Source organism: Haliaeetus albicilla, chromosome 16, assembly GCF_947461875.1.
Source record: "Haliaeetus albicilla chromosome 16, bHalAlb1.1, whole genome shotgun sequence".
In the NCBI taxonomy this organism is placed as follows: Eukaryota; Metazoa; Chordata; class Aves; order Accipitriformes; family Accipitridae; genus Haliaeetus; species Haliaeetus albicilla.
In genome coordinates this window covers 27,445,051-27,464,462 of record NC_091498.1, presented here as the reverse complement: position 1 = coordinate 27,464,462, position 19,412 = coordinate 27,445,051, and the positions used below count along the sequence as shown (strand labels likewise).

Sequence of the window (19,412 nt, the reverse complement as noted above, 5' to 3'; positions counted from 1 at the left end):
ATCACCTATTTAAGTTAATACTTCTTTCAGTTCCCCCCACCCCGTATGTCAGTCAATAGACATGGAGAATATAAGTGTGGTGGTGTTGCTGAAGCGGTTGGGAACTTTATTAGGTTCTACATGAAAACTGAGCTCCTTGTTCAGTGAGAAATATCACTTGACACAAAGCAATAAAGGTTATTCTGCCCCAAAATGGAGATTTAGGGATTCTGATGAATGCCTCCATTCTATTTTATTTTCCGCCATTCATATTTACTATAAAATAAGGAATGTTTGCATTTGATTTGTTTCAGGAATATAGACTTGAACCAATGAAGCTTATAAATCATTTATAAAGAATCATTCCATCCCATTCTTTGTTTATACAGCATAGTGTAAGAGATCGTTTCAATGAACTGAGTGGATACCTGTTAATGTGTTTGCTACGGCCCAAGATATAACATTAAAATAAAATTCTTTATAATTCAGAAAGCGTGTTAATTATAAACCCCAACTCTAGCACAGCTAGAAATATTGTGACAAGCAATTAGTGTGCACTCTAGACAACTTTTTTTCAAGCTGAGCTTTTTTTATAATGATTTTTCCACCTAAGTGAGATTCATTTAGTGTGATTTACTACATATAAATCCCTGAAAATGAGGAGGAGATGCTGAGCCAGCGAGCTGTCTATTTTCCATGTCATTATCATGGTGTCTGCAGAGAGGGGAAGTGCAGGCTCCTTTATTGGGGTTTTAGAATGACAACACAGAGACTCAGTGGAGGTCCCTAAACAAATCCATATGTAATGACTGGAGTGATACAAGTTGCATCATTTGGCACTTTTAAAACTAGTAGACATAATCCAAAACAGTTTTGTATAATCCTACATCAAGAGGGGGGCTAGGCACTATGTGACTTAATGAGGGATGACAGGGAGAAATGAGGAGTGCATTTTTCCTGTTTTTCAGGTGGTGAAAGTTTTTTGGGTTTTGTTATGTTGTTTTTTTTTTTTTTTCTTAATACAGTCAGATCATAGGATAATTCGGTTTGGAAGAGACTAATACACTATTGCCTGCCAAAATATACATTAATATACTGTAAGTAGATTACTTCAGTGTGCATAAATAATTAATATCTAGAATTGGCTACATAATTTGCACTTTTTCAGATTTGCAGGGTTGAGGTTTCATTTGAATTCCTTAGATGTGCACTTAGGCACATAAGTGTGTTCTTAAAAGTCTAAAATAAGCTTTGTTTTATCAGGCTGAAACTTTTCTCTAAGAAGACGACACACAAATTCAATGACAAAAGGAGAATGAAAGCCAAGAAAAAGCATAGTTGGAGGGAAGCTTTCTAGCTTTCCAGCTGGAAGCTGGTTTTCTTCTCTGTCCTCTTGGGAATTGCTCCCATGATCCCTTGTGCCTATAAGGGTGAACTCTATGTACGTAGCAACAGTAATGCCTCTTACAAAATGTATGCTAAAGTGGCTGTAAACTTTTTAAAATAGGAATGTCTCTAAATCTAGCCAGACTGGTGTTTAAATGTGATGGTACAGCAGGATTTTGCTATAAATTTTACAGAGTGAACTCTGGAGATGAAGTTGCATAATCTCTGCTAACAAGGTATTTTTAACGTCTGTAACTACATGGCTTGCAGCAATTAATCAGGAGTCTATTACACATTCTTGATGGTGTTTTCAGATCACTGAATTCTCAGGGAAGTAGAAAAACTCCACGTAGCAGGTTACCTACAAATTTCTGAAAATTCACTTCCCCATTTGAGTGTGTTTAGAAGACTTGGTGTAAATGCCTACTACTGCCTACTACTGCATTTACTGCATGGCCATGTACTGGAAAGGAGTAAACTGTCAATATGATAACATCAGTGATGATGGAAATAGGACGTTGCTAAACATCACTATTAAGTACTGCTAATCCACGATCCACAGGGCAGCACTGCAGCTCTTTTTCTTTCATCCAAGGCCCTTGCACTTGCTCCTGTCAGGTGTCCTCAAAACATCCATGGAACAAGTAGGAATCCTACCTCCAATCTGCGACACGCTTGCCCCATCAGAGGCCAGCCACTCTCAGCACGTGTTGCACATCTGCGTAGTTTCCCTCAATTTCTTTTTTTATCAAATCAATTGTCAGACCTTTATCAGACCAATGGTCAGGGCCCATTCAGCTCTCCTCGGTGTCCTCTTCTTGGCCAGCCCCAGTCATGACCCGTTTGAACGGAGTATTAGCATTACCTGTTAACGTGAACTTTTGTATGTTTTGGTGACTGTCAGGGATGTTGAACTAATGTTGTCGGAGCTTCTGTGAAGGCATGCAGCTAGACAGGCTTCTCTGCACATTGCCAGTCTTTCACCGTCTTTCTCAGGGCCCCACCAGGCTAGCCCTGGCTCTACATTAAACGGTAGATGTGAGAATTTTCAGTGGCCACCTTCAAGAGGACCAAGGTAACTGCTAAGCATTGGAATTGCTGGGGGTTTTGAGAACTGATTTTGCTGGCTTTAGAGCTTTACCATTAAAAGTTTTTGCCAGGAGAAGGAATAAAATTTTGACGCTTGATGACAGAAGCCTTGTTCTCTGAAGCAATAGTGTCTCAAGTCCCCAGATAATATTTTTTTTCCATATAGATATGTGCACCAAATTCCAGGAAGACTTCACCTTCTGTCAGCCACCCATGCAGCCACAGGCTGCAAGTTCTCTCTTAACATCAGTTCTTTACGTCACAACTAGGAAGATGCTGAGGGAGACCAGTGTCTTGTATGGAAGAGATGTCCTACTCCATCAAAATGTCCGCATGAGCTATGGTCTATGGAATAATTTGTCATTACTTGACAATACCATATGCTAGATACAGGCCCAGAGACTCGCTGGGGAAGCTGGGTCCCATTCTTGGTACGAGTTTTGTACCCTGCTCCACTTTTTTTTTTTTTTGCTAAGAATAGTTAGTGAATAATGCTGAGATTTGAGAAAGACTTTGTTGTTGTTGTTTTTTTACATAGACGGAAGGGTAGATCATCAACATAAATGGTACAGAGAAGCTGGAGCAAAATGATTCCTAAATAGCATCAGCTGGGGTTGCAGCAAAATCATAAAGTAGAGGTGCCGTGTCTGAGCATACCGTGTGTGTGTGCGTACTCACCTCGGGCATCGAAGCCTGCAGCGACGGCAGCGAGGCCTTCCAACTTGCTATGTATGGGTAGTGGTCTGACACAGTGACGTGGATAAGTCTTGACAACACTGGGATTTCCTTTGTGTTGGCTTGCGATGTCTCTGGGGTCAGTGTGAAAATACATCACTCTAGAAGCCCATTTCATGATGGAGTTCTGCACATGTCTCAAAGAAGGTCCCCTGAACGCTAAGATATGAGAACGAGGGTTATATCTACTGATGACAATGAGTCGAAGCGGCTCATATTCAGTAAAAATTAATTGAAATGTATTCAGTTCTTCTCTTTCCCCATCTCATTAACGTGTCACTTCTGGAGTGCAAAACTTTCTTCGCACAGCCACTGGTGTGATGCACTGCGTTATTTTGCCAAACACCTTTGGATTTTATAGTCAATATTCTCTCAGTATGTAGCCTACATTGTTTCTGAAGTTGGCCTAAAATCACACCAACTAACTCCAGGCTATGATTTGCTTTAGGTTGCTGTGTTTGGCTTCCAGAGCCCAGCCCAAGTTCCTTTCGAGTCCGTAGGATTCTTTCCATTGGCTTTTGCAGTACTTGGATCAGATCCGTAGTGTGTAATTCCTCCTCCCGCTTCCCCTCCCTCCCTGAAATATTCTTTAAGAAAGTTATAATATAATCTGAACAATAACAGTATTGGGCCAGATTTTCAGTTCCTATAAAACCGAATAGATTTTTTTCAAGCCAGTAAAACTATGCTCATTTACATGAGCTTAATATCTTCACATACAGCCTAATATCTCTTTAATAAGCCATAAAGCTCTCTAAACGTATTTATGTGAAAACCAGAGCCATTTAGACTATGTTTCACTTTGATGCCAAAGTCCTATGCAATGACAACTTGGTTTGCCTAACTTTTATTGACTATTTTTCATGTTATCTCTTGATACACCCTTAACGCATACCAAAACAATCTATAGTTTCTCCCTCTGCGATGCTATTGTCTGGTTATCTGGTTTCTCATATGTTTGCTTCACCATAGATTCAGCTTAAACACAGATTCTAGAGAGAACAGCTTTAGTGACAGCCCTGCTTCAGACGCAACTGAAATAACGAAGATTTATGGCAATCGTAAACATATGTTGGATTTTATTTTACAGAAAGGGTTTTCTCAGTTTCAATTGGCTGGATGGTGGTGTGAAAATAGACATGTGTCATGAATTTATTTACACTGATAACTGACTAATAACCTCATTATTGTAGAATCCAACTTTTTCTTTCTCAGACGTCTCATGCAGTGAAAAGCTGAATTGGGTGGATCATAAAATCTCAAAAGTTTTATCTCCAGCTGAAGTACGTTGAGGAGGAAACTGCTTTTTCAGTTAGAAAGTAGAGCAAGTTATTTTATTCTTTTTTTTTTTTTCTTGGTGAGAAATCCTTTATACTTCTGTGAACCTCGAGCAATTCTGAAGCTAGGAGAATTATTCTGGATTTGTGCTGGGGTTACTGACATCAAAATATGGCCGTAGGAGTAAAATGGTCCTTTTGTGGCACAGCACAGCATGAACCATGACTATATTTAGGATGTAGGAAAATCCAGTCTCTATAGAAAGCAAGCATTCAATGAATTTCAGAATAGTATAATAATACAAAGAGAAAAGAGGGGAAAGACAGAAGATGTACATTTAACCTGAGAATCAGGAAATAACATACCAGCAGTAGTTTTTATTTGTCTGCACAGTAGTCCCTAAGGGAAATTGAACCAAACATACTGTTTGCTAACTTTCCATTCCTAAGTCTTAATCAAAAGTCCAAATACAAAGTGCTCTTGGAACATGAACCCCCCTGTGACAGTACGTGGAAGCTGAAATTCAGCAACAGTTAACTCCCTCCCACAGCACCATCACGTGTTGTAGTGGACCAAAGTTGGGCTTCAAATGTTTTAACATGAAAAGTTTTGGGGGCATTTCTCAAATGCTTTTTTAGGCATTCAAAGAGGAGAAAGTTGCAAAATAAAATTCTTTAGACTGTTGTCTCAAGGCTGTGTCACCATTTGAATTGCAATTTTCAAACTTGATGTAAAAACCATTTGCTTCATTCATGATACATTGTCCAGACTAAAGATATGATTCAAATCTCATACTGCTGAAGGCTGACCATAGCATTGTCAGTTCAAAATGAAGTTTTGAAACCAAAATACAAAGCTTGAGATGAAAAAGTGTGATTGGTGAAGATGTGACTCTGCTTCTACTTGCATATCCATGTAAATCTAGAGAAAGACCTCACTCGTGTATAGCTATTACAGAGGCTGTCGCTCCTACGACCCAGAGCAACAGCACAGACAGTCTCAGTAGCTGAGAGGTGTTAATTAAACTAAGAGTACTTGCGTGTGCTCTCATTGGGATGGATCAGAAGTAACTTTATTTTTCAGTATCTGTAAAGCTGAATTGACTTCCCACTACGTTTCACAGAAAAACCAAAATGCAGAAACAAGAATTGCCTTGCATTAAAAAGTTTTAAATGAAAACTTTCAAACAAGATTTCATTTGCAGCTGCTTATTCAGGTGAAGAGTTTGATTCCTTATAAACTTACTCTGATTTTCAAACTTTAGAAAGTTGTACAGCTTTCCATGCTTTCTTCACTCCAAGTGAATCTGACTCCTCATGTAACAGAAATCAAACAACACATTTTTAGTCTGAGGTGGGGTGTTTGTTGTTGGGGGGGGGGGGGTAAGAGTTACATTTTTGCCTTTTATTACCTGTGATACTGTTTGAGAATTTTTCTTGTTTTGTTGCCTATGCTATGTGTACTAATCTGAATTGTGCTGTTACGAAAGGCTTACGTGCCACTTAAGTCTCAACTGCAAATACTGTGAGCCCTCGAGGGCGTTTTGGACGTGTAGAAGAGCCCATATACTCATCACAGCCATAAATCCAAATGTCGTTACCCAGACTACATTAAACAGCTTCTAGCATGCCTTTTACAGGGCCAATTTTTAATTTCTGGCACTACGGCTAAATGATGTTTAGCAGTTCATGAGATGTACTAATCAAAGTATTTTTCAGTGCATGATTTATGATGTGGCTTCTATAGAATATGCTGCTTTATGATCCCTCGCTGGTATTTATTTGACTGTTCTGCATGGAGAACTAGAGGAGAGAAATTAGTGAAAGTGCCAACTGAAGTCACGGGTGCAGACGTGGGAGAAGTTACATTGGTGCTTGGTGAAAGATCTTATTTGAGTGTAGGCAGAAAATGAGCGTGGATCTGGAGGATACACATCAGAGAGAGGTACCTAATTTGGCAGCTAGATATCCCTCTCAACCTGAAATTCCTTTGTAGGTCAAGCCCCAGTGTTCCTGGAATAAAGGCAGCAAGCGTAAGCAGTACTGAGCTCTCCTGCTAGTAAGAGCCTGGGGACTTTTCTTGTATTTTCTTTCCCAACTCAGCATAAATTCAGGTATCTCCAAACAGTTCCAGATACATTATCTCTGATGTCCCTCATTAGACTAATTTAATTGCAACATTGGACTAGTGTAGTTAAAATGTATGTCAGCAATACTACATTGTTAAACTAAAGGGTACTTCATTTTCTTAAATAACTTCTTTGATATTTTAAGAGATAGAGGAGATGGTTTTGGTTGTTTGCCCTTCACTACTCCTTTTATATAGATCCCTAGCCTATAAAGAAAAGCCAGTTTCAAGACACATAAAATGGTGTCTTTACTAACATATTTTCAAAAAATTAATCTGAAAAATATTTGCGTTCCCTAACGTGTTGATACTAAAAACATGAAGAACAGGATCACTCGGTGCTACAGGACTAGAAAAACATGTAGCATTGTTTACATAAAATATTAGTTTTAAATATGATCTCATTTTTCTTACCTTTTTAATTTACTTATTACATTCAAATAAAAACCATTCTACTATTTCTTTTCCTTTCCTTCTATTATAAAGCAGACTACTAACGTACGTCTGTGACTTTTAATTAAAGTCAGCACAGCTTTTTCCAGTAGAAAAAATGTGATTTTCCCAGTGAATGGTTCCCTCTCAAGAGGTTTTGGTTTTTTTTTTCCCCGTCTATGTAATTTCAGATGCTGCACAACAAACATGTGATGGTTCGTGTTGGAGGAGGATGGGAGACTTTTGCAGGTTACTTACTGAAGCATGACCCGTGCCGAATGTTGCAGATCTCCCGAGTGGATGGGAAAACTTCTCCAATCCAGAGCAAGTCTCCAACCCTCAGGGACATGAATCCAGACAATTATCTGGTTGTTTCTGCCCATTACAAAACCAAGAAGGAGATTAAGTGAAATAAGCTTCTCATGTGATTGGGATTCTATGTATGTAGGTCCAAATTATTTTCTCAAGTGTAGTAAATTTAGTTTATGCTTTAAAAGGACTTTGGAAAATTTAAGACAGACTGGAAATGGCAACCCATTTTGAAAATCTTTGAACTGTAGAACTATTTATTTCTAGTACTGTATCTTTTATAGCAAATTACCCTTGATAGGCTAATTACTACAATCAGATAAGAAATAGACATATATTTTTAGCCAAATTATTACTCTTTAATATGTGAATGTATACTTAGAGTTACATAAAGGAGTGGATCCTGTTAATGGAAGAAAATACACAATACAATATATTTGTATGAAAATCTTATTACATTGAATCCTTGACTGTTAGGCTAGCTGAAAAATATATATGCAGGTGGAAAATGAATATTTGTGGAAATTATTTGGTAATGCCTTTTGACATGAAATAAAAATTGACTATTTTTATGGGTTGCAAGATTTTCTTAACCAGTAGAATATAAAGACTTACTGCATGCCAAACAACTTCCCAAACTGATTACTTTAAAAAAAAAAAAAAAGCCCAAGGAAAACCCCCCCCCACCTTCTACTCTTTAAAGCTAAAGACAATGCTCAGTGCTAGATCTGTACGTAGGTCCTTCCTGTTTTTTACAACGTTGCCCAATATAGAAGCATGGGGAAGTTGAGAGGTTGCCCCTTCCTCTGTCAGACAATACAGATGTACTGGGAGGGTGATGTACTGCAACCCACGAAGGGAAGCAGGAAAAGATGCACAGCCCTTGGACTCGACGAGCTTCAGAAGATGCTAGTCCCTCCTGAGTCACAAAACACTACGCTCTTCTTGAATCTGAGCTTTTCCTTCCCCTTATTTTTAATTTCGTTGGTCATGCCAAATGTGAAATATTCATTACCCTGTCAGTGGAGTGATTCACATTCTTGTAAATCATTCACACACCTCTAAAATAGCTAAAGGCATATGGGGGCTTAGTTCATTATTTTGGCTACTTTTCTATGTTTATATTTGGTAATTTATGTGCCTTGTAACGTCCTAGAAAAATCATTTTATAGGATTATTTCACTGACTGTATAAATTTGAGCAGAACTCAGTTGTTTCATTACAAATGAAATAAAATTTTTTAAAATACTGATACATTTTGAAAGTCTTATTTATTATTTGTAATCTGTGTTCCCAAACTTCGCTGCTACTCACTGGATGCCTGCAATATACAATACTGGCTGCTAACCTAATAATGAGGTACACAGTGAACGAGACAAGGATTCACTTACTACAGATAGCACAGAAATATCCAGATTTTATTGAAAGTTAATTTTCCTTTGCAGGGGGAAAAAAAAAAAAAATTGAAAGCATTCTTGAAATACTTTTTTAAGTACCAGCTGGTATTTTTCTGTCTTTACTGAAGTTTAATTTTAAAACATATCCTTCCTTATGGTCTGTCCCTGTGGTCTTTAAAATTAACAGCAAAGTATCTACTGGCTAGGCAGGATCAAGACCTTCTTCTTTCATGTTCCATGCCTTACTAAAATCAGCACGTTTTATCTCACTTCCATGGAACCATTCTACCTCACCGTCTAAAAATATCTGCTAAATACAGTTTCACAATTGCTTGGTGCACCATACTAAGTAGCAGTCCATAATTCCAGACGTGGTTTTAGAAAGAAAAATTGCAGCCTTTTATTCTTATTTTGAGACATTTTCTAGGACGATTAAATGCATACTCAAGCAGTAAATCCTTTGAAAAGCCATTGGAAGACCCAATTCTCATAGAAGCAATGTACGTAGCCCTTATGGGAGCCGAGGACAGACCGTGAGCAACATTATTTAAAAAAAATGCAGCACAGCTGAAAAAAATCATGATCTTAATATGTGCACCAAGAGATCTGTTTTCAAATGAACAAAGAAGAAACAAAAATGACTTGTGAAAGTGTCAGATGTTTATTTTGAAGTAATGGTTACTCTTTAAAACATAAATAGTTGTATTTCCATCATCCAAGATTAAGTGTGCATTACTATTATGTTTTTTCTTTAAAATATTTGATGGTGTTTACATGTTAATAAATCACAAGCAGACGATTATAAAAAAAGTATTCTTGGGTTTATTTTAACATTAAACTTCAACAACCAACCCTGGTAAATCCAAACCAAGATTTTAAATTAAACATGAACTGCTTTATGTGTTTGGACTGTAGGTATCAAAATAGTCTTTTTTGATTCAGGATACTCAAAACATCTTAAAAAAAAAAAAAGATCACATTACAACACTTCCTGACTTAAAACTTCAACTTGGCCTATTCCAAAATGGGAAACCTATAAGGGACTTGTTAAAGTCTTGCCTCTACCACCTAATCTGTGTAAAAAGCTTGCAGGTGGGACTTGGTGCATTTAATGCACCTGGTGTGGGTGTGGATAGCAGAGGAGGAAATTAAAGCAGGAGCATCAATAAAGTGAAAAAAATAAAAAAATAAAAAAAGGTGCAGTAAGCTAGTTAGTTCTGGAGGAAGAGGTTGGGCGTATGTTCTTCAGAAGGTAAGTGTTGCTGCTCTGATAAATGGTATTTTCTTCGTATACTAGCTCCTATAGCAATGTAGGAGTTGGGGAATTTGTTAGGAGCCTAAGGCTCAATTTACAAAGCTAAAGCTGAGCAGCAAAATCTTGCTCGAAGAGGTCTGGCCTATGTTGCAGTGATGGGGGCAGAACAGGCTTCATGTCGAAAGTATTTGGGGAGAAAAAACCCTGTTGTTTGACCAGCTAGCTATAGTGGATGATACTTGAAGTTTCTATACTAAAATCCATGGTATTAAGGTATCTGGTGTAGATTTCTAGAAGGCTGAACTGAATTGTAGAGTACCAACAGGGAAGACCTGCAGCTCTTCTCTTGTCCCCCCAGGTGAGGGAGGGTCTGCTGAGACGGGAGCAGTTTCTTGTTAAAAGGGCAGGTGATGAGATGCGGAAATGTTGAACTAGCCGTGGAAGGTGATTGTAAGGACACATGCCGTGTAGTGATTTTAGCTTACTCTGTCGCTGTACAACTCAGCTGAATGTGAGTGTTGAGGAGGCTCAGAGTCCTCGTTGGGTCATAGAACAAACCTCATGGGAGCTCCTGCTGGCTGTGAATAAGTGACTGTGCTAAAGATGGCTAAATTATGTTCGATTCCTTCTAAAACCTGTTATTATTACCAATGTCAAATAAGCATCACCACGTTGGAAGCAATTCAGAATTAGTTTAGAAATGTGACATCTGTTATTGCTCATTATGGAAGGTACCTTCTGTCCCCTTGCGGTTCATATATTACCTGGAGTTTTTCTTCCAAGCAGGATTCTTTACATAAATGATTGAGGATAGGGGTTTTTTTCTTCCTCATCTTTATTAGCGATGAGCGCTCCTTCCCTTGCATTACCACCTTTTTTTCCAACAGCAGTTTGGAGATCATACGTAAAATCTATGGAAGCTAGTTCAAGGGCTGTTGGTGGGGATGAGTGAAACAGGGAGGTATCAATATATGTGTGGGGGAAGGTATAGCAAGTTTCTTATAACTTAAGACCCGACACCGAATTCATTATATGTGTTCGTTTTAGGTCAGGGAGATGAGCTGTTTGCCACAACACAGCGTTACAGAAGCGTCTGCTAGAGGCGCTTACGAGGGTTTGGTTCTTTTTGGGCTTATGTGTTGTACTGCCGTGCCTGCTGATACGCAGTACCTGACAGGGAGGGAGGCAGAGTGCTTTTTCTTTGCTCTGTGTCTCCTACTTTCTTAGCCTGTGGTATGTTAGGAATCTAAAGTAAGGTGAAACAGGCACGTGGGATCGTGCGAACCTTTATGGGGCTGGAGAGGTTTTTCCATCTCAGTCCAACCGCTGGCACCGCTTGTGCCTGATGAGCTGTGTCCCAGTGATTTAGTCTGTCACCGTGCCAAATCCACGTGCTGAAGTCATCTGTTTTCCTAAGGGCCCGCAGCGGCGCTACCCACCCTTGTGGAGACGCGGCTTCTGTGCCCTCCCAAACCTCAAGGAGCTCTGCCCCGAACACTCTCTCCCTGGCACGATCTGTGTAGTTTAACAATACGCAGGAGCAGATGGTTTCATTTTCTGTTACGGCAACAGCGATTATGCCATCGCAGTTACCGAGAGTCAGCCCCTTCATTTCAGCTTACGAGCGCTGGTCTTCGACTGCTGGGAGTTTTTTCAAGTGATCTGCAAGAAAATGCTTTCAGAAGGTGGAAGGGAAAAAGGTATATACTGCTGTAAAGCAAACAAAATGTCAACTGCCTAGATAAGCCACATGAAAGGATGCGTTTTAACAGCCTCCAAGGTGAAATAAATGTCTAGGATTGGGGGAAGTAAGTAAATATGAAACACTGTAGGAATTTTGTCCTTATTGCAGCACTAAGTGATAAGGAAGAGAGGGGAGGTGTCTGTTTTTAAAAGGACAGAGCAGCTTTAATCTACCTAGCTCTCAACGTTACTGTTCAATGGTACGCTTCAGGTAGCGATCAGTTGTATACTACTGAACTGCAGTATTTTCTGCTTTTATTCTCAACTGCATTTAATGTTACCGAAAAACTTAAACCAACAAGAGGTGTTTTTATTTACCCAAGTAACTTCCCAAATTCAGTTCAGACCGGCCATCGGAACAGTGAGAGGGGTATGATATAGAAACCTCTATGAAAATAGCTTTATCAGTCAGCGATTTGTAATACAGAACTACATACTCCCAAATCCTCTGGAATGTTTCTTAGCTCTAACAATGAATCTGACATGCAAAACAAGGACTCCTAAGAAGCACAAGATATATCTGTTTTTTACTTAAAGGATGGAGAGAGAGAGGAGCAGTGTTTTCTTCTACAGTAACTCTGCATTAAGTACAGTGTCCCCTCGATCTGAGGTGGTTCAGACCTTTACTCCCACCTCCCAGAGAAGCTGCCAGGCAGACAGCCGCGAGCACGCCAACTGTTTTTGCAGACCTAAGAGCTGGATGACGAGCCGTGTGGGTGTTCAGACAGGGTGGTAATCTCTTCCTCAAAGGCAAAGCACCTTTACTGGTGACAGCACCTGGAGCAGAACCCAACAGGCTTGCCTTGGGCTGCCTAGCAAGGATGGGCAGCACAGCAGCGTGACTGCTTCTACACTGGAAACTCCTCCAATTTTGACAGCACTGAAGGATCAGCAGGTGACCCAGGAACTGTGACTTGTTTCACTGGGTTATTTCAATGGTTTTAAATGAAAGTCTTCATGATATTAATCCAAGCCCAGACTCGGGTCTGCTCAGTGTGCTAGCTCTTTCATACAGTAGGGGCTTGGATGAAGAGAGACTGATGGTTATTTCCTCCCCTTATGGTTTTGGGGGAGCAGTGTGATGGAGAATGAAGAGAAGAATACATTAAGTTTGAAATATCCCGTGACCAACTAAGTGTTAAATGCTGCTTAAGTGCCTTTGTAGGACACCCGCTGTGACAGGTGTTGGATTGAAGTTCACATTTCAAATTAATGTTTAGTATATTTTATTATAACTCAATGCGCTTTCATTAGACTTACTTAAAAAAAATTCACTATGACCAGTTAATATACCGAAGAGAGCAACTGCCAGCAATCAAAGGAAACTGAAGGTATTCATCTGCCAAGGACACAGCTTTTTAGCCTAAACACCATTATATTAATATTGAAAAGTCTCCCTTCTCAACTCAATTCTGAAGGCTAAGCCAGGAAACTCACTGTGTCAGGACTGCGCTCCTAAGACAGCATGAGACGCTATGGGGGGAGGTAAAAGAAGAAATATTTAGTTCAAGGAAAAAAAAAAAAGCCTTCATAGCCTAAACTAGGTCAGAAATGGGGCCAGTAAGATACTGAAGCCATGCATAGTGCTCTCAGGGGGGAAAATAAGAGCTAGATTCTTAGTGTTGATCATGCTGCAACTAAATTCCCTCCTCTATCAAAGCAGTGGCTCAAGGCCACCAGTTTGAGGATCTAGTTGTAACACCATGGTTTAGGTAGCTCTAAATAATCAAAGGCAGCTTCACATTTGGGAAAGGATTACAGACATTGCTGAATACAGAATAAAAGCGACAGAGCTTTGGGCATTTAGCAAATGTTACTGCGCTGTAACAAACCCACCCAGACAGTACAGAAACTTTAGGAAATGAACCACCCAAGAGGTGAGAGTCTTTTGCTTTTTGTTTTTTAAAATCCTGAGAAGTGCAGCATTGCCCTCTTGTGGTAATAAAGGAGAACAACTAATAACAGTATCTTTAATTTAATGTTTAACTTCCGGTATTCATTATAAATACTTACAGACTCAAAAGAAATCCACATCAGAAAATGAGAACAATTATTAGACTCATAATAAAACAGCTTTCTTGCTATAAGTATACAGGGTTTATAAAGGTCTCTCTTTTTTTTTTACCTAGTGTGACAAAATGCTTCAATTTCTAAGGACCTGCTGTGAATCTGCTTTCTTTTTTGAAAAAGGCACTAAATCCCAAAGCAGTTCAAAAGTCATTAGGAAACCAAAGAGAAATGCTGCCACCCACATATTCAAATATATATATTTATAAACAACTTTCTACATGAGGACTTAAGAGACAAGTTTAATTGTAGAGCTTGAATTAAGCGTCAAAACCAACACACGGGCACCTGAGCTGTGCCTAAGCCAGTCATACGCAGACGTACATACACCAACTGACCAGACAGCATACGCATACTGACTGACTACGTGTAAGGAGGTCACTTCCATGTGAGAAAACCCATCTCACTCCCTGGACAGGGAAGCGATAAAACATGCACATAAAACAAACAAAAAAATTGGCCAAAACTTAGTGTTCAGAGTTAGTTCTTAAGTTTCTTAGTGTACGTTTCCACATCTCCTCTCCCACGATGGCAAAGTACTGCTGAGTCTTCATATGCAAACAGCAAAAGCCACATGATGAGTAAGTGCCACTCAACTGCAGAAACTGGCAAGTTATTGGCAGTAAACATCAATCATCTTCTCTTCAAAATTCATACTTCTTTATCCAACCTGCCACTAAAGACAAAAACAACAAAACACACTGCAGGTTTGTATGAAGATAGGGGAAAGAAAGGAAAAAAAACCCAACCAACCAAACAAAAAAACCCAAACACCACAGGGCTGTCTGAAGACAGTAAATTCCCCATTCTAACACCTTTTATGTCCAACAAATTCAGCCCACCAGTGGCAGCTTATACAAACTCCTGCCCCCGGAGTCATATACGGCAATGCAGGTAAGAGATGAAGGTTTATGAAGCTTGTGTTTTGACAGCCAGATGCGTCTATTGCCTTGGAAAGATTCTGATTCTTAATCAAATCTCTGACTGGCCTTCCGAGACAAGGTTTGCATTAGGAAAGTAGTAGCAGTAAAGTTCATCAGTATCTGTGCCAACGCTGTGTATTTCTTTTGTAAAGAGAGAGAGAGAACCTGAAACCCAAAGCCATTACCCTACTTAGTTCAAGCATTTCCTATAAGCTCTGAGGGAAGAGAGATAATCTCAACCAGTACTGAAAACGGACACTGGGTTCAGGTCAACTCACTGAGGAGGTCCCCAGTGCTGAGAGTACTGTCAACCTGATGCATCATAGGTGCAGAAACTGGGGAAGAAGAGCGGGGGGGGGGAAACAAGCTCTCTGCCATCCTCGCTGTCTTTGTGTCCCAGAAAAGACATCTCATCGAGAACACTGCGTGATAACGACACATGCTTCCATTTCTATTCCTCTTCCCTTCCTCTTGGTTCTTCCGCAAGTTATTCAATCTTGTAGGCAACAAAACAGGATTTTCTCAGTGCATATACGGACAGTGGCATCATGTTGTTTCTTTTTTAAACTTACCCTCAGTCCTCCTTCTCCTCCAGAACCTGAAGCTGCAATTCTTTTTTCTATTTCTTCCTGTTTCTTTTTCTTTTGCTCTACAGAGTAAGCGTTCTTAATACCTCGAGAGGAAGCCTGGGAGAAAACACATTTGGGTAAGACCAGTTAGCTATTTTTCTGGATAGAAACCGAACTGCAACTCTTGGCAACACCATTTTGTGAACTCTGGTTTGTGTGAAAAGACTGAAACGTTAAGTAATGCTACTATTACATAAACACAGACCTTTCAGGATACTTCTTTGTGCTGTCAACTCTTGGTCCCATAGGTATGTGAGGGTGTTTTTGCTTTGTATCGTTATTACATCCAGATGAACGCACCTAATGCAATTACATGTACCTCCTTTGCATCCTAAGATGCAGAACCAGAACCTCCCTTCCCAAAAGTCCCATAATTTTTCAGTCTGTGGTTCTTTTCCAGCATCAGGGCCTATTCTTGCCCTCACAAACAGAATTAACTGGGAAGAGATGACTTGGGCAGACAAAACTTCCAAGAACTTCACCTGTTTCATTATCAGTTCACTTCTTCTATGTCTTTTTATCAGAAAGCTACCTAGAGATAGGACACAGATGATGGAAATCATAATGACGGCTTCTGTTCTAACACTCAATAAGCGGACAGAGGAAGTCACAAGCTCTGTATAGCTACTACAGAAATTGCTGGGAACTTTACATGCAGAGGAGAAAAAAGGTTGCGTTAGTAGTGCTAGCCCAGGCTGTAGGAAATGCAACTCTGAAATTGTGATCTGTGAGAAATAACCTGTGTGATAGCCTACCCTTCAAACTTCATAGGATGTGTGGATAGCAGTAGTACACAGATGAGAAACTTGTTGTCAACTGTCTGCTGCACAGCCTGGTCATGATGGTCTAATGAGGAATTAGACTAAATGGCAGGAGTATCAGAACTACAGACAAACAGTTAACACTGTAAACCTAGAAAGAAAATGTTTTAAAACCTGATTCTTAGCTAAGTTTAGGGTTATGATACTACAGCATAAGCTATACAAAAGATGTTAAAATCTACCAAGGGAAAACAGCAACGCTCTCACCTGAAATTCAAGGCCTTGATGACAAGCACAATTCACAACGGGCTACTAAGGCAAATCTTACCAACAAATACTAACGTACGGAGCCCCTGTGACGTCTAGCTTTTAGGCAACTGGCCTTTCAAGCGAGTTAGGTACCCAGACTGTCTCTACAGCACCCCTAAAGGAAGAACACCTCACATGACTTCAGGCTGAATATTGAGCAGTTAAGAATCATGTACAGGAAAACGCTAAGCAGAGAAGGACATCTGATCTACTCCCTTGTCCCTCACGAGGGGGGAAACTGAATTAGGCTGCTTGCAGGACACCTCCGTTACCTGACATTCAGAGGCTGAAATGCTTTCAAAGGTAGTCCTGAAAAATCCTGGTAGATGTTTTATCTCTTTGTCTTTTAAGAAAACAAAAAGTAACAGAGTGATAGTTCCATTTTTCTTTAGCAACTTAACGGCTACTTTAGAATTTCAAAGCCATCCATAACTCAAGTCACTTCTTTTCTCCTTCCTCCCAGAAAAGCTTTTTAGCAATTTAAGAGCTAGATGGGGATGTTCCCATTTCACGTGCTTCTCAAAAGTGTACTTCCTACAGTTATGCTGAAAATAACCTCTGCAATTTAAGATTATGTGTAGATTGCTTTTAGTATGTAGTGTGACACAAAATCAAGAGTTTTTAAAGAAGGACTCCGAAGCATCACTCAGCTGTTGCTCCACTTATTCACCAAACTCCCTTAAAACCAGGTCAATGTGGTCCTCATCAAAAACAGTTGACTTCTAATTCAGTATGTAATGTCACTAACACTCATACAAACAATACATTCCTTTCTCTTCATAGTTCAGCTGTGGTCTCTAAGATACACTTGGTAGATTTGGTATGGTGTGTTATAAGCTTTTTTGAGAGGTATGGAAAGGGAGAAATAGGCTAGCTAGTTTTACATCGTGCTAGAACACTTGTATCCTACCTCTTCTAACTTTAAGGGTATTGCAGTAGTTATAGCTTAGAAACCTTAAAAAGATAGAGTAAATTAATACTACTACTTTGCTGGAATTTGAGCTGAGGTTTCAAACGTGCTCAATTGTTGCCACGTTGATAAACTGAACTTGCAAGTCCCCATGACCTGCATATTTGTAAGACAAGTGCAGTACCACTTGAAATTGCTGCCACAATTGTTGGACAACTCTGGTTTGAAATACTTCTCAATCTCTTGTTTTCAAGCCTTATAATGAGGGGAAAAAAAAAAAAAAAATGTTGAACTTGCTCTTCCAATTCTTAGGCTGTTTTTTTAACTACTGCAAAACTTCTCCCATCCAAACAAGACCAGTTATCTTGCAGTGGTCCTTGAGCACCTACTGAGCTCTATACAGTAGAGTGTATTTACTCTACTGTAAATATATAGAAAGAATGACATAAAAGTAAAAATTAATGATACTAAGAAAATATTTAATGGCAATTCCCACAATCGGGCATCATATCCAGTGTTCCCCCAGGGGCCCTAGCTGTTTTCCCCATTAACCAGTTACCTAAATATATGTTGAATAAATCGTATTTTGTCATACGTTACCTCCATCTGCCTCTTTTCAGCAGCTTCTGCTAGCTGTCTTCTTTTTATTTCCTAAATAAAATGTGAAAGACAGTGAAATTCTATTCCAATACAGTCTGTACATTCTTTTGAAAGTCTTGATTTTTAAAAACGACTCAAGTCTGTAACGCAAACTGCCACGAAATGCCAACCTTAAGTCAATTAGCGTCATCCTTCCCTCCACCGCCAGTCTGCAAGAACGAAGTGTTTTCAGTGACTAATCTGCTAGAAGAGCAGCTGCTGACATATCTACAGTCCAATCCCCCCAGAAATCTGTATTCAGCTTGTCTGCATCACGCCTTCACTCCAGAAAAATTCAGACCGGAGCGGGAAATGTCCTTTTGGACTCCGAAAAGGGGAACGCTCGCTCTTCCAGGCCTGAGGGGCTCCTGTCCCGCTCCCCTCAGCCCCCTGAGGTGAGGGGTGCCAGAGCACGGAGGTGGGCTCCTGCCCGCCCAGCAGCAATGTCACCCGAGGAAGGTGAGCCGAGAAGCGAGCATCGCCGTGCACTAGGGGGACGAGCACGGTTTTCCCCGTTTCTGGTTAAAATGAGGGTCGTCTCGGCCTCCAGTGTGGCGTGAAACCCCCGGTTCCCCACACAAGCGCCCAGGAGCCAGACGTGGGCCAAGAGCCGAGGGAGGGAGGCTGCGGGCTGCCCCGGCAGCTCCCCTGCCCAGGCCAGGCGGCCGAGCCCCGGAGGAGGAGCACGGCCGCTGCCGGGGGCGCATCGCTCTCCCCCCCAACCCGGGGCACTGCGGCGGCCATGAGGCCTTTCCCCGAGGGCCCTGCCGCGGAGCCCCGGCGGCAGCGCGGGGAGGCCCGGCCTCCATTTTGAGGAAGGCGGCCCCTTCCCGCCACCGCTCCGCCGGCCCGGCGGGCAGGGCCGCTGCTTCCCCGGGCTCGTCGTCGTCCCCCCCCACCCCCTCGGTTCCCGGTGCCTCTGGGCGTCACCGCCCGCTTACAAACAACCGGGCGGAAAGCCAAAGAAGGGGGGGAGAGGGAAGGAAGGGAGGGGAAGCCGCTCCCCGGCTCCGCACTCACCGGGTCGGGCGTTTCCACCACGTCCTTGACGGCACCCCCCATGCAGGGCAGGCACAGCCCCATGGCGGGCCCCACCACCGGCAGGGCCGGCGATCGGTGAGGGGGAGGCGGCGGCGACAACGGCTCCGCCCGCGGCCCTCGCCAAGCGCCGCGTTCCGGCAGGGCCCGCCCCGTCATGGGGCCGGCGGCGGGGCGGGCATGGCCGCCTCAGGGCCGGGGTGGGGGTGGTGGATGCGGGGGGCTAGTGCCGCAGGAACCGCCGCCGCCTGTTTTCAGGGTGTTCTTCCCGAGGCAACGCAGACGAATTCAGCCCCAAAAAAAGCACAGGGCTGTGTTTTACTCGTGCTGTCACACACAACCGCCGCGGGGAGTCGGCTGCCCCGGTGCTGCAGGCCAGAGAGCTCGCTGTCAGTCCTCGCCCGGC

At 41.4% G+C, this 19,412-nt stretch overlaps 2 protein-coding genes across 5 annotated transcripts in view; one reads left to right on the top strand and one right to left on the bottom strand.

Moving 5' to 3' along the window:
- The window catches only part of GAS2 (growth arrest specific 2), a 97,167-nt gene extending 88,578 nt beyond the window's left edge, over nucleotides 1-8,589 (top strand). For all 4 annotated transcript variants that reach the window (XM_069804066.1, XM_069804067.1, XM_069804068.1 and 1 more), the window contains exon 8: nucleotides 7,218-8,589. In XM_069804066.1, the coding sequence (XP_069660167.1) occupies nucleotides 7,218-7,436 (219 nt within the window). In that variant the 3' untranslated portion in view covers nucleotides 7,437-8,589. The remainder of the gene's footprint in view (nucleotides 1-7,217) is intronic.
- Nucleotides 8,590-13,689: 5,100 nt separating this feature from the next.
- Nucleotides 13,690-19,180, bottom strand: SVIP (small VCP interacting protein). Its single transcript, XM_069804065.1, has 4 exons — nucleotides 18,989-19,180; nucleotides 17,930-17,980; nucleotides 15,293-15,406; nucleotides 13,690-14,473 (listed from the first exon to the last, which is right to left on the bottom strand). Exons 1-4 carry the CDS (start codon nucleotides 19,163-19,165, stop codon nucleotides 14,459-14,461), a joined length of 357 nt encoding a protein of 118 aa, XP_069660166.1. The 5' UTR covers nucleotides 19,166-19,180; the 3' UTR covers nucleotides 13,690-14,458.
- Nucleotides 19,181-19,412: the final 232 nt, after the last annotated feature.

Excerpts from the sequence above, each read along its gene's own strand:
- SVIP (XM_069804065.1), bottom strand. The coding sequence starts at position 19,165 with ATGACGGGGCGGGCCCTGCCGGAACGCGGCGCTTGGCGAGGGCCGCGG. Across the intron at positions 17,981-18,988 it reads TGGTGGAAACGCCCGACCCG|GAAATAAAAAGAAGACAGCT; the intron begins GTGAGTGCGGAG and ends CATTTTATTTAG. Across the intron at positions 15,407-17,929 it reads CTGAAAAGAGGCAGATGGAG|GCTTCCTCTCGAGGTATTAA; the intron begins GTAACGTATGAC and ends GTTTTCTCCCAG.